Genomic DNA, 12,824 nt, shown 5'->3' with positions numbered 1-12,824 from the left:
AAGAATGGTATTGAGAGACAGTTTACATGCAGATACACTCCGCAACAAAATGGAGTTGCTGAGCGAAAAAACAGGCACATTGTTGTTGCTGAGATTGCGCGAGCATTGATGGGAGAGAAGAATATGCCGAATAGCTATTGGGTTGAGGCTGTTTCTACATCAGTTCACATTATGAACTGGACTCCAACTGCAGCCATACATGATGTAACTCCAGAGGAGAGGTTTACTAGTGTAAAACCTGATTTGTCTCATCTGAAAGTCTTTGGATGCATTGCATATGTGCATGTGCCAGATGAGCTGAGAACTACGCTGGATCTCCAAAAGCTCAAAAATGTGTGTTTATTGGGTATTCCCTTGAGCAAAAGGGATACAGGTGTTATAACCCTGCTACACGTGAGTTGAGGGTAAGCAGGGATGTTTTTTTGAGATGAGCAGCTGGTATGCTGCTGAAAAAGAAACTGTTGGGGCTGATGTGAGTGGAAATGTGGTTGCACAAAATACAAGTCAACAATCACAGTCTTCAATGAGTGGACCAAGAGAGTCCTCATCATCTAGTGGTTCAGTTGATAGACCATGGAGTGGCAGGCTGCGTCATAATACCACTCCTGCAAATGTGATTAGTACATCACATAAAGGCAAAGAGAAAGTGGTTGAGCCCCTTAGTATGCCTGACATTTCTGCAGGGCATTCTCATGTTGATGGAGAGTCTAGTGGCTCAGAGATGAGCCTTGATGAGGATCTTGGGATACCAGCTAATGAGAACACCTGGTGTAAAGAAGGCTATGGAAGCCATGAATGCAAAGCTGCGAAGATCTGGGAGAGTGAAGAATCCTATGCAGAGGTTTACCTATGATGGTTATGTGGCACATCACTATGCATACATGGCAAAAGTTGTGCAGGTTGTAGAGCTCACATGCATTGACGAGGCTGTTGGAAATGTGTGTTGGGAGAAAGCTATGGATGAGGAGATGGATGCACTATATGGAAATGAGACTTGGGATTTAGTGCAATTGGATGCAAGTGGGTGTACAAAGTAAAACATAACAGTGATAAGCAGGTACAAGGCTAGATTGGTAACCAAAGGATATGCGCAGACATATGGCATTGATTATGAGGAAACTTTCAGCCCAGTTGCCAAGATGGCAATAGTGAGAGTTGTGATAGGAGTGGCTACGTCAAAGCAATGGTCTTTTGCATCGATGGATGTAAAGAATGCATTCTTGCATGGGGATTTGCAGGAAGAGGTGTATATGTTGCAGCTACCTGGTTATGAGGATGTGAGTCACTCCCCGAGCATGTTTGCAGGTTGAAGAAAGCCTTGTATGGCTTAAAACAAGCACCAAGAGCATGGTTTGACAAGATTTCTGAATATCTTGTCACTATTGGCTTTCATGTAGCCAATGTAGAGCATGGTCTGATAAGATTTCTGAATATCTTGTCACTAACGTGTAGCCAATGTAGATTTCTCACTGTATGTGAGACACAATGATAGAGGGGTTGTGCTTGTTGTTATCTATGTAGATGACCTGATCATTACGGGGGACCATGATGCAGAGATCTTTGATGTAAAGATCTTGCTTAGACAGAAGTTTGAGATGAAGGATCTGGGGGAGCTTAGATATTTCTTGGGCATTGAGGTGATTAGGTCATCACATGGTATTGGATTACTGTAGAGACAATATGGCTTGGACATGTTGTCCAAGTATGGTATGACAGGCTATAAGCCTATCTCAATGCCATTGGATCAGAATGGCAAGTTGAGTGCAGATTGAGATGGAGGATCCTACTATGTATAGGCACATAATAGGAAGCTTGATCTACATGTGACGATCACCAGGCCAGATTTGAACTATGCTGTTGGGTTGGTGAGTCAGTTTATGCAAGTTCCTCGGAAGCCGCATTTGGATGCATTGAGACGCATACTAAGATACGTGAGGTCTACTTTGTATTGTGGACTATTTTATGAAATTGGGATAGAGATATGTGTACATGGGTACAGAGATGCTGATTGGGCTGGTAGTATCTCAGATCGAAGATCTACTAGTGGCTTCATGTTTTCTTTGGGGAGTGCTGCTGTGACTTGGAGCAGCAAGAAGTAGCCTACGGTTGCTCTATCCAGTACAGAGGTGCTGCTATGGCAGCATGATGTGAGGTAGCTTGGTTGAGAAAGCTACTTGTAGATTTGGGTCTGTCAGTGGTGGGATAGACAAGTTGTCATTTTCTGTGACAACATTAGCAGTATATAGTTGGCCAGGAACCCAATTTTTCATGCTCGCACAAAGCATATATAGAGGTCCAGTACCATTTTGTCAGAGAGAAGGTTTTGGCAGGAGACGTTGACCTTGTTTATATCAGCACACATGATCAGGTCACTGACATCTTCACCAAAGCATTGGGTACAGAGAAGCTCCGCAGATTCAGGGCTTTGCTTGGTGTACATGAGATGGAGTTGAGCTCGAGGGGGAGTGTTGAGATATCGAGCTCATCTACTAAGGCAGTGGACATTGATGACCTGCCTGGGGGACAGGCCCCACATTTACACCACTGGCATGGTCAATGAGATCATGGGTGATATGCGGCCAGTGGATGACAGGTTGTGTGACAGCCATTCTAGAGACTGGCCTAGTTATAGCGCCAGCTCATTTAGTTGGGCTCACACTATAGAGAACCCTGGTATGTATTTGGTTGAGTACCTTTTTCATATTGTGTGTACTCTTATGCCTGGATCTCTCAACATGATGCTTAGTGATCTTCATGTGGCGAATACGTCTGCCAAGGTGAGGTTGTGTTGATGTTGAATTGAAGTAAAAGACGTACTGTATTGAAGCTCTTTGGAGGTACATGCAAGATCGAGGGTTTTCTAGGTGATGGGCTATATTGTGGGTTGTCGTGGTCCCTCCATCCAATGATATACTTGGAGTGTGGGGTTAACAAAGTTTGTTATAGGTACATGTGTGCGTGAATATTGTGAGATGTGAGATGTAAAAAAATTGTGATGCCTATAGTGAAATAAGAAAAGAGAATAGATGAGAGACAAGAGGAGACACACATAAACTCTCTGTAGCATTTCTTATGCTAAATGCATACCCACTAGTGGACCTCCTATCAGCACTTCTTATGCTAAATGCATAAGAAAAGAGAATAGATGAGAGACAAGAGGAGACACACATAAACTCTCTGTAGCATTTCTTATGCTAAATGCATACCCACTAGTGGACCTCCTATCAGCACTTCTTATGCTAAATGCATGCTATCATAAGCACTTCTTGCCCAATATGTAATCACAGCCACAAGCACTTCTTATGAAATTGTGATGCCTATAGTGAAATAAGAAAAGAGAATAGATGAGAGACAAGAGGAGACACACATAAACTCTCTGTAGCATTTCTTATGCTAAATGCATACCCACTAGTGGACCTCCTATCAGCACTTCTTATGCTAAATGCATGCTCATTAATGGACCTCCTGTCATAAGCACTTCTTGCCCAATATGTAATCACACCCACAAGCACCTGTGACGATCAAGTTATCCACATAAATGATAATCACCACCACACCATTCTATGTCTTCTTCACATATAGTGAAGAATCTGAATTTCCCACATGAAATCTAATTCTAATGAGATACGTGCTTATCTTGTCACTCCACACACGTGGTGCTTACTTAATCCCATAGAATGTCTTCGTCAATGCTAATGAGATACCTACTAATCTTGTCAGTCTATGCACATGGTGCTTACTTCAGCAGCCCATATAATGTTTTCTTAAATCTACATACTCAGGACGTTCACCTCTAAGAAATTTTATGTATCATGTGCATTCAAGGGGTATTAAAAAAACCCCTTGCAATCACATACCTTTATGAATAAAGTGACCCCTTTTTTCATAAACTTACGGTTTTCTAAAAAATTGGTTTAAAAACCCCTCCTCTAAACGTAATTCTGTAACTCTTTTAAATTAATATACCCATCCTCATGAACTCGCATGCTACACTTACATATTTTTAGGTGACCCCTCGAGCCTACATACATGTATGGGAAAATATTGGTGTACATAACTGTGTGGCTATTCCATACTCACCTCTTCTTGCAACTCTCCATTTAAGAAAGCATTCTTGACATCCATTTGATGCAAAATATAGCCAATGAAATCACTGATCTTACGATAGCCATCTTAGCCACCACTGGACTATATGTTACATCATAACCAAGTCCGTGAGTTTGTGCTAACCCTTTTGGGCCGATTAGCCTTGCCTTATATCTTTCTACAGATCCAACTTATATTTGACTTTATAAACCCATTTTTAGCCAATCACATTCTTGCCATTTGGTAGCTGAACCAAATCCCATGTGTCATTATGTACTAATGAATCTATCTCTTCAGCTTTGTCCCCATATTCTTTTCCAATAGTCTCATCAAAACAATTAGGCTCCATATGCTTCACCATAGATGTTATATATACATAATGCATATAATATCCTCTATATATCAATCTCTACACTAGATATCTCACCCTTTGTGACCTCCTCAATGGATGTGGGTCACTCTACGAGCTTCATGAGCTCTAGCATGTGGTGGTACATATGTGTCATGCTTTACACCTAGAGTTCTAATAACTAGAATTCCCAAATCATCATCAAGACTCTGCAAACTAGATGATTAATAACTTACATTTTCAATGCCAATGCCTTCAACCTTCTTATTTCCTCTATAATGAAGGTGACATAATATATGTAACCACTTTTGGATGGGGTTTGTGAAGGAACCCAAATATCACTATGAATTTTTTCCAAAGGCTTCTTGCTCATTTTACCATCCTTTGGAAATGGAAGTCTTGCTTGCTTTCTAAACTAACATGCATCACATACATTATTGTTTCCATCATACTTGAACCTTGGAAAACCACCAACAATCCCTTTGGTTTGCATATTAGCTTTTGGATGTCCTACAAAATGCCACCATGGTTGTGTGAAAACATAGCTAACTTTAACTTCGAAATACATGCATACAAAGTGAATAGTATTCCTTCCTTTTATCCCTTTACAAGGAGCTTACATCCATTCTTAAAGTCCTCAATAAAACAACCACACTCATATTGAACCTTACTTTCAATCATTGCTCAACCAATTGACCCACGGATACAAGATTCTTAGTGATTGATTGTGCACATATTAAATCTGACATTGTCTTCACTCTCCCATCATGCATCCTCAATAGGACACTACTAACATGAGTAATGATATGTTGAGTATCATCTCCAATAACCACATATCTATGTGTTTGTGTGGGCAACTTCCTATCAAACCATTTGCCAATGACATCATATGGTTTGATGCACCAGAATCCATGTACCAAGTATCATCCTTCACTACATAAAGTCATAGTGCCCATCACATGCTTCATTGCAAACAAATGATCTTCATTCCCCTGACGTGAATTGCTAGAGGATGCATAGTTACCATGTTGAATTTTGCCACCTCACAAATCATTTTTCTTCTTATAACATTCCTTGTTCATATGTCCAATCTTACCACAATAGTGACACTCAATTCCACTTTCATACTATTGTTGAGGTTGCCATTAACCTCCTCCTCTAGAATTTGATTTTCCCCGATTTTCCCCTACCTTGGGAGTACAACTCTCTACCTCCTCATGTACCATACAAAGGCGGAAAGTTTTGTTGTTGTAGTGGTGATCTATCTTGCCAACATGTCCACCTATATTTCCTTTAAATGAGGATCTCCCCATGCCTCTTGCACCTCTTTATGCATAACAATCTTAGTCCCTTATACACCCACTACTACTCCATGATGTACTTAATCCAAGAGTTTACTATTCCACAATAATTTATGAAATCAACTCTTTAAAATCTGGGGGATTGCCACTTCTCACAGTGATGGAAGTGTCAAATGATTTGTACTCCTTGCCCAAACCTTTTAATGTAGCAGTAACAAAATTATCATTATCCATTGCAGTATTGATAGATTCCAATGCACCTACATATGCTTTCATCTCCTAAACATAATCGTGCAAAATCCTATTGTTCACGTGTTGTGCATATATATATATAGGTGTCGTGCATGCGCTAATGTGTTTTTTTTGGAAACCCATTTTTTTAAAGATAGTTTCTAAGAGCTAGCACAATTATGTCATATAGGAAGTTGCAATGTATATATATTGGTCAAGAACGTTGTTGTACACCCCATGTACACTCAGTTTTGTTGGCCAAGATGGTGGACGTAGTATGAAACCTATCCAATCAACCGGATTACAACAATCACTAAGAGATAGAATACCCTATAAATTATCTCAATATACTCATCCAATTGAAGAAAAAGGGGGACTTAGTGAATCCTAGGATCTAGTGAGAAAAAGGGAGACTTAGTGAAGCATAGGATCTAGTGAGAAAAAGCCAAATAGAGGTAGACGGAAGAAATGGTTCTATCTGTCCTTAGAAGCGTAACCCAAGGCTAATGACTCCAATAGAGGAAGAAGCCTCACAAAATTCCTTAGCTAATGACAGTCTCTAAATGTGAGGCCTCAAAAGAGGGTATAACAGACTATTCTTAAAAAAACTAGATTCCATCTACTGCAGGCTTAGACACCTATTTAGGACACCTTTGAAGAAGCAAAGTTAAATCTAGGGAAGGTTACCTATCCTAGATCGCAAGTCTCTTTTGAGAGAAATCAGTCTCTACCTCACTTGCCAAAGTTGATATTGAGTTCATGATCTCCTACTAGGTTATGTGGGAGACGACTCCAATGATGAACCCATTGAAACAAATTTAGTAATATTTCCTTTCTTCCAAGGAAGAATAAACAAACCAAAGGATATAGAAAAGCTACCTTCTATTGTATCTACCCCAGTGACCATGCCCTTAGGAACCTTATTTCAAGAAGGAATACTTCTTAATGGAACGATGTAAGGGATTGGATGGAAGGACGGTTGACAGAAAGGTTTAGAGAATACTCAAATGATAAAGAAATGGATGTATACATTGATAATGAGGAAAATCCTCACATGCGTGCTCTTGATGTGCTAGTTAACAAATTGGTTCATTATTATGAAAAGTGTGACATGAATGCTTTGAAACCCATTTCTTACAATAAGAAGGATAGAGTTATAGCTATCCTAAATGATGAAAGAAATGGATGTAGATATTAATAATGAGAAAATCCTCACATGAATGCTCTTGATGTGCTAGTTAACAAACTAGGCCATTATTATAAAAAGTGTGACACATGCTATGATACCCATTTCTTACCATAAGAAGGATAGATTTATAGCTATCCTCTGAGGCTATCCTAGATGGTGGTGTTGGCATTAGCAAAGGAATGTTGGGGAATCCTCAAGTCATCATGGCTAATGGATCTCTAACTCGTCCACAATGGTGAAAATAAGTGATCTCAAGGTAAATGCTTTTGGCGCATGACCTTTGAGCATACATTTGTTATTATGAACTTTGCAAAACCAACAAACTAGGATGTCATCCTAGGAAGACCAGTCATGAGGCAACTCATAATAATCCACATCTACTCGAGGAAAATTGAGCAAATCCTCAAAGTCAATTTGACCAATTGGGTTGTACATCTGATAATGGAGTGACGTATTGACATAGAGTGTAGCACTACGATTCATTCCCATAAATCTCCTAAAGTTATTGTATTCCAAGTATGTATGAATCATATTCTTAAGGAAGAGATGGAGGCCAAAATTAAGGAACGAGAGAAAGAGACAGTGTCCCTTCCTAATCTATAGGATTCAAAAAACTAGATGCATATCCTTGCTACCTTGGACACCCTAACTTAGAAATGGGAAACTAGATTTGGAAATTCCAAGGGTGAGGATATTACTTCTCTTTGCATCCTAAGTACATGCTCCTTAGAAGAAATTACAAAGCGTTAGACTCTTAGATAAATTTCCTATAGGAGGGGGGGAAAGAGATCCATGAGATTCCTATTGTAAACTCAATTCGGGTTGAAGGCAAGGAGGACCAATTTAGAAAGAAAAATTTTCAAGATTCGCCCGCCGATCAAATAGAAACAAAAAGCTAGCAGAGGCTGAAAGAGAAGCTAAAAGAAAGGCTTAGGAGGAAAAGAAGGAAGAAGAGGATTTTTGCAAAATCCTTCAATACTTTAGAAACTACAATATACGACATCAAATAGTATTTGAAAAGAGCTAAGCGAACTCTTGAAGAAAGAAATGGAGCATCCTATGATGGTCCAATTGAGGTACAACAACTTGATATTGTAGAACCAAGAGAAGATGCTAAGCGAGTCTAACTTCAAAACAAAAAATGATGTCCAACAACTTTTTCTCACCTCTAAATAACGGCTTCAAAACACACTCAATCACTGATACGAACACTCCAAATGCTTAGTAATGGCTAGATGACTAATGAGCGGGTTAAATAATTGATCAATATGCTAAACATAAGCTTAATGAAGCTACACAAGACCCATATTTTTCCACACACTTTTTGTGATAATAGGATGGACTTCTTATTAATGTCCATTCACATTACCATTCCCATCGATGGTGGCCATTTTCTACTAGCCACTTGTTCATGACCTATCACACCATCACACATAAGATATAATGTCCATGCTGTCTTACAAGTCATGTGCAAACATCTAGACCATGTCATACAAGTCATGTGCAAACCATCTAGACCATGTCATACAAGTCATGTTCATGACCTATCACACCATCACACATAAGATATAATGTCCATGCTGTCTTACAAGTCATGTGCAAACATCTAGACCGGATTCTAATAGGGGCCATCTGTCTCTCTTTCTCCTTGTCCACACACGCACACAATGTAATCTGCTGAATTGCAATGTAAAGGATCTAGACTAGGCTTTGGCCCATGGCCTCTTTGAACTGTTTTTTGTAATGATCTTTCAGTGTTAATATTATATATCTACTTCCCCTCAAAAAAAACTTGCTTTCCTGTCTCTTGTGTAAAGACAACAAAGGGCTTGCTAGTGTGGAGAGAGAGAGTGCACGAGAGCAAGAAAAGAATGATAGTGGGTGCTTAATCAGAAACGCTTGTGCTTAAACAGAAGCAAGTCCTACTATGGAAGGATCACCCTGCACATGCCTCCCAATGTTGGTGGGCCGACGCCCTGCGTTCTCGCCCACAAACTTGAAACCAAGCTGCCGTGCTGGGCCTTATTGTGGTCGATCGAGCAGATCAACCCAAACGCCACGCATCTCAAGCATGAGCGTAGCGAGGCGTCGCTGGGATGGACGTCGGCTGAAACCCAAGCTGGGTTCAAGACATGCTCCAGAAAACAGAAAAGTAGTCTTCTTCCGGATTGCTCCAAGCAGGGCTGCCAGTTCTCAAGGAGAACCTCGACAATAATAGTACTGGAAGAAGGGATGCCGCCCCAGCCTTCGGTCGAGAGCCTTGTGTACATCTTGCAAACCTGCTCAAAGGAGAAAAACATACCGTATGCTTCGCTCTTGCATGCCTACATGTGTAAAACTGGATTGCAAGCTCATCGATCGCTTGGGAACTCCCTAGTCTCTGTCTTAGTCGAAGCTGGAAGCATTGACAATGCTCAGAGAGCTTTTGACAGTTTGGTATATAGGAGTGAGTATTGCTGGAATAGTCTCATCATTGGTTACATCACATGTGGGAATTCGAGGCATGCTCTCACCCTCTTCCAGAAAATGCAAGAGGATTCTCTCTGTCCGAGCGGACATACTTTTGTCGCCTTATTGAAGGCTTGTGTCAAGCTGAAAGACACAGAACGAGGCCATGAATTACATGCTGTGATTGTCAGAAATGGGTTGTTGAAAACAAACATTTATCTTGGTAACATGTTGATCGATATGTATGCCAAATGTGGCTCACTTGAAAAAGCACAGGATGTGTTCGATATGCTTCCAATGCGAGATGTAGTCACATGGACTGCACTGATTGCAGGATATGTGCAACACGAGCGTGGTGAGGAAGCATTGAACTGTTTTGAACAAATGCAACTTGAGGGTGTGTCTCCAAATGCTTTCACATTCACTTGCAGCTTGAAAGCTTGTGGCAGCATTGGAGCCATTAACAAGGGCAGAGAAGTACATGCTGAGATTGCCAGAAAAGGGTTGCTGAAAACAAACGTTGTTATTGGCAGCACGCTGGTTGATATGTATGCCAAATGTGGTTCACTTGAAAAAGCACAAGAAGTGTTTGACACGCTTCCGGTTCGAGATGTAGTCACCTGGACTGCATTGATTGCAGGTTATGCACAACACGAGAATGGTGAGGAAGCAGTGAATTGCTTTGAACAGATGCAACTTGAGGGTGTCTCCCCGAACGCCGTCACATTTGCATCCAGCTTGAAAGCTTGTGGCAGCATTGGAGCCTCTGACAAGGGCAGAGAAATACATGCTGAGGTCGCCAGAAAAGGGTTGTTGGAAAATGACCATGTACTCGGTGGTGCATTGGTCGATATGTATGCCAAATGTGACTTGCTAGTGGAAGCACAGGAAGTGTTTAACAAGCTTCCCATTCATGATGCAGTCACATGGAATGCACTGATTGCAGGATATGCACAACATCAGCATGGTGAAGAAGCACTGAACTGTTTTGAACGGATGCAACTTGATGGTGTCTCTCCAGATGCTATCACATTTGCATCCAGCTTGAAAGCCTGTGGCATCATTGGAGATACAAACAAGGGCAAAGAAATACACGCTGAGATTTCCAGGAAAGGGTTGCTTGAAAGACACCTTGCTCTTGGCAATGCATTAGTGGATATGTATGCCAAATGTGGCTTGCTAGCAAAAGCACAGGAAGCGTTTGACAGGCTTCTGATTCACAATGTAGTCTCATGGACTGCACTAATTGCAGGCTATGCTGAGCACGAGTGTGGGGATGAAGCACTTAATTGTTTCAAACAGATGCAAATGGAGGGTGTTTCTCCAGATGTTATTACATTTGCTTGCAGCTTGAAAGCCTGTGGCAGCAGTGGAGCCACAGAACAGGGCATACAAATACATGCTCAGATTTCGAGAGAGGAATTGCTGAAAAGAGACCTTGTCCTTGGCAATGCATTAGTCGACATGTATGCCAAATTTGGCATGCTAAATAAAGCACAGGAAATGTTTGATGAGCTTCCAGTTCGTGATGTACTCTCATGGACTGCACTAATCGCAGGTTACAGTGAACATAAGCATGGGGATGAAGCACTAAATTGTTACAAAAAGATGCAACTTGAGGGTGTATCTCCGGATGCTATCACATTGGCTTGCAGCCTGAAAGCCTGTGGTAGCATTGGAGCCACAGACATGGGCAGAGAAATACATGCAGAGATTGACAGACAGCGTTTGTTGAAAACAGATCATGTTCTTGGCAATGCATTAGTTGATATGTATGCCAAATGTGGCATGCTAGCAAAAGCGCAGGAAGTGTTTGACATCATTCATGTTCGTGATGTCATTTCATGGACTGCACTGATTACAGGATATGCCCAGCGAGGAGAAATTGAGAACGTTCTTCAGACCTTTGATAGAATGAGAGAAGAAGGAAAGAAGCCTAATCCCGTCACGTTTGTTAGTGTTCTTAATGCTTGTAGTCATGCAGGTTTGGTAGATAGGGGCCAAGCATACTTTGAGGCCATGATCGAAGACTATGGCATCACTCCAACTCTTGAGCACCACACTTGCATGGTTGATCTCTTTGGGCGTGCAGGCCAACTAGACAAGGCAGTAGAAATAATGAAAAAAACACCATCCCATCCCCATATTGAGATGTGGCTTACAGTGTTGGGTGCTTGTCGAAAGTGGGGCAATGTGGAGCTTGGAAGGCAGGCATTTGAACAGGCGGTTCGATTGGATGAAAAGGAATCTTCAGCTTACATTTGTATGTATAACATCTATGCTGATGCCGGCATGTGGGAGGATGCAAAGAAGGTAGAGGCAATGAGGGTTAAAAAAACAAGCATGGAAGAAGACAGGACATTATTGGTGAACTGATGCTGCTGAGATTGTGCATTCGTTCTTGGTTGGGGATAAAAGTCATTCTGAAAGTCAAATTATTGATGCAGAGCTAGAAAAGCTCCCCTTCAAAATGAAGGAAGAAAGGTATGCCCCAGGTGTGCATTTGGAACCACAGGACATAGCAGATGATGCAAAGAAAAGAGTGTCATGTGGGAATTGTGAGAAGTTGGCTCTTGTGTGTGCCTTAATCTATATTCCCAAGGGAACGCCCATACATCTTGTTAAGAACATGCAGGTTTGTAATGACTTCATTCGGCTGTAGCTTTTATAACAAACACTCAGGAGTGTACTATTCAAATTAGGGATGCTAACTGCTTCCATCGTTTCCGTGATTGTGCAGACATTGTAGTGCAAGGCAGTAGCCAAGTCTTGCACTGTGCTCTGGTACTTACACAATTACAACTAAAGGATAGGTACAGATGGAAAAATGAAAAAATTTCCACACTGTTTTGGTACTGCCAAAGGGTTGTATGCTCATAAAGATGGGCACTCATCAATCCAGATGCAAGAGGATTTGTATTGAAGTAGCATCCACTATCTATGACTATTTTTCATCATACATATAAATATCAAACTTAGGGGATGAAATTGATGTCAGCATTTATTTATTGAAGGAGAGAAAATTCTGCACTAAAGATCTTGTTTGTCTTCTTAGAAGCCAATGCAAGGTTTGGAATATAATACTCATTTTTAAGGATTGCTCTAGCAAAGCTTTTCTCAATGCATTTAGTTCAAAGTGACATAAGTATGTTCAGGATCTAGCGATTTGATAACCCCCCTTTCTTCATTGGCCGCCCTTTTACGTGTTGTACATGTACAG

General features: G+C 40.9%; 1 protein-coding gene across 1 annotated transcript; it reads left to right on the top strand.

The window, feature by feature from the left end:
• Positions 1-8,956: 8,956 nt before the first annotated feature.
• On the top strand, positions 8,957-12,598 carry LOC147603213 (pentatricopeptide repeat-containing protein At2g03380, mitochondrial-like). Its single transcript, XM_086796642.1, has 2 exons — positions 8,957-12,239; positions 12,345-12,598. Exon 1 carries the CDS (start codon positions 9,104-9,106, stop codon positions 11,978-11,980), a length of 2,877 nt encoding a protein of 958 aa, XP_086652768.1. The 5' UTR covers positions 8,957-9,103; the 3' UTR covers positions 11,981-12,239; positions 12,345-12,598.
• The last annotated feature ends 226 nt before the right edge of the window (positions 12,599-12,824 follow it).

This window comes from Cibotium barometz, chromosome 64 (genome assembly GCF_041138505.1).
Source record: "Cibotium barometz isolate CiBa-2024 chromosome 64, ASM4113850v1, whole genome shotgun sequence".
NCBI lineage: Eukaryota > Viridiplantae > Streptophyta > Polypodiopsida > Cyatheales > Cibotiaceae > Cibotium > Cibotium barometz.
Note: the sequence above shows the minus strand (reverse complement) of the source record. Positions and strands in the feature narration are given on the sequence as shown.

Excerpts from the sequence above, each read along its gene's own strand:
- LOC147603213 (XM_086796642.1), top strand. The coding sequence starts at position 9,104 with ATGCCTCCCAATGTTGGTGGGCCGACGCCCTGCGTTCTCGCCCACAAA.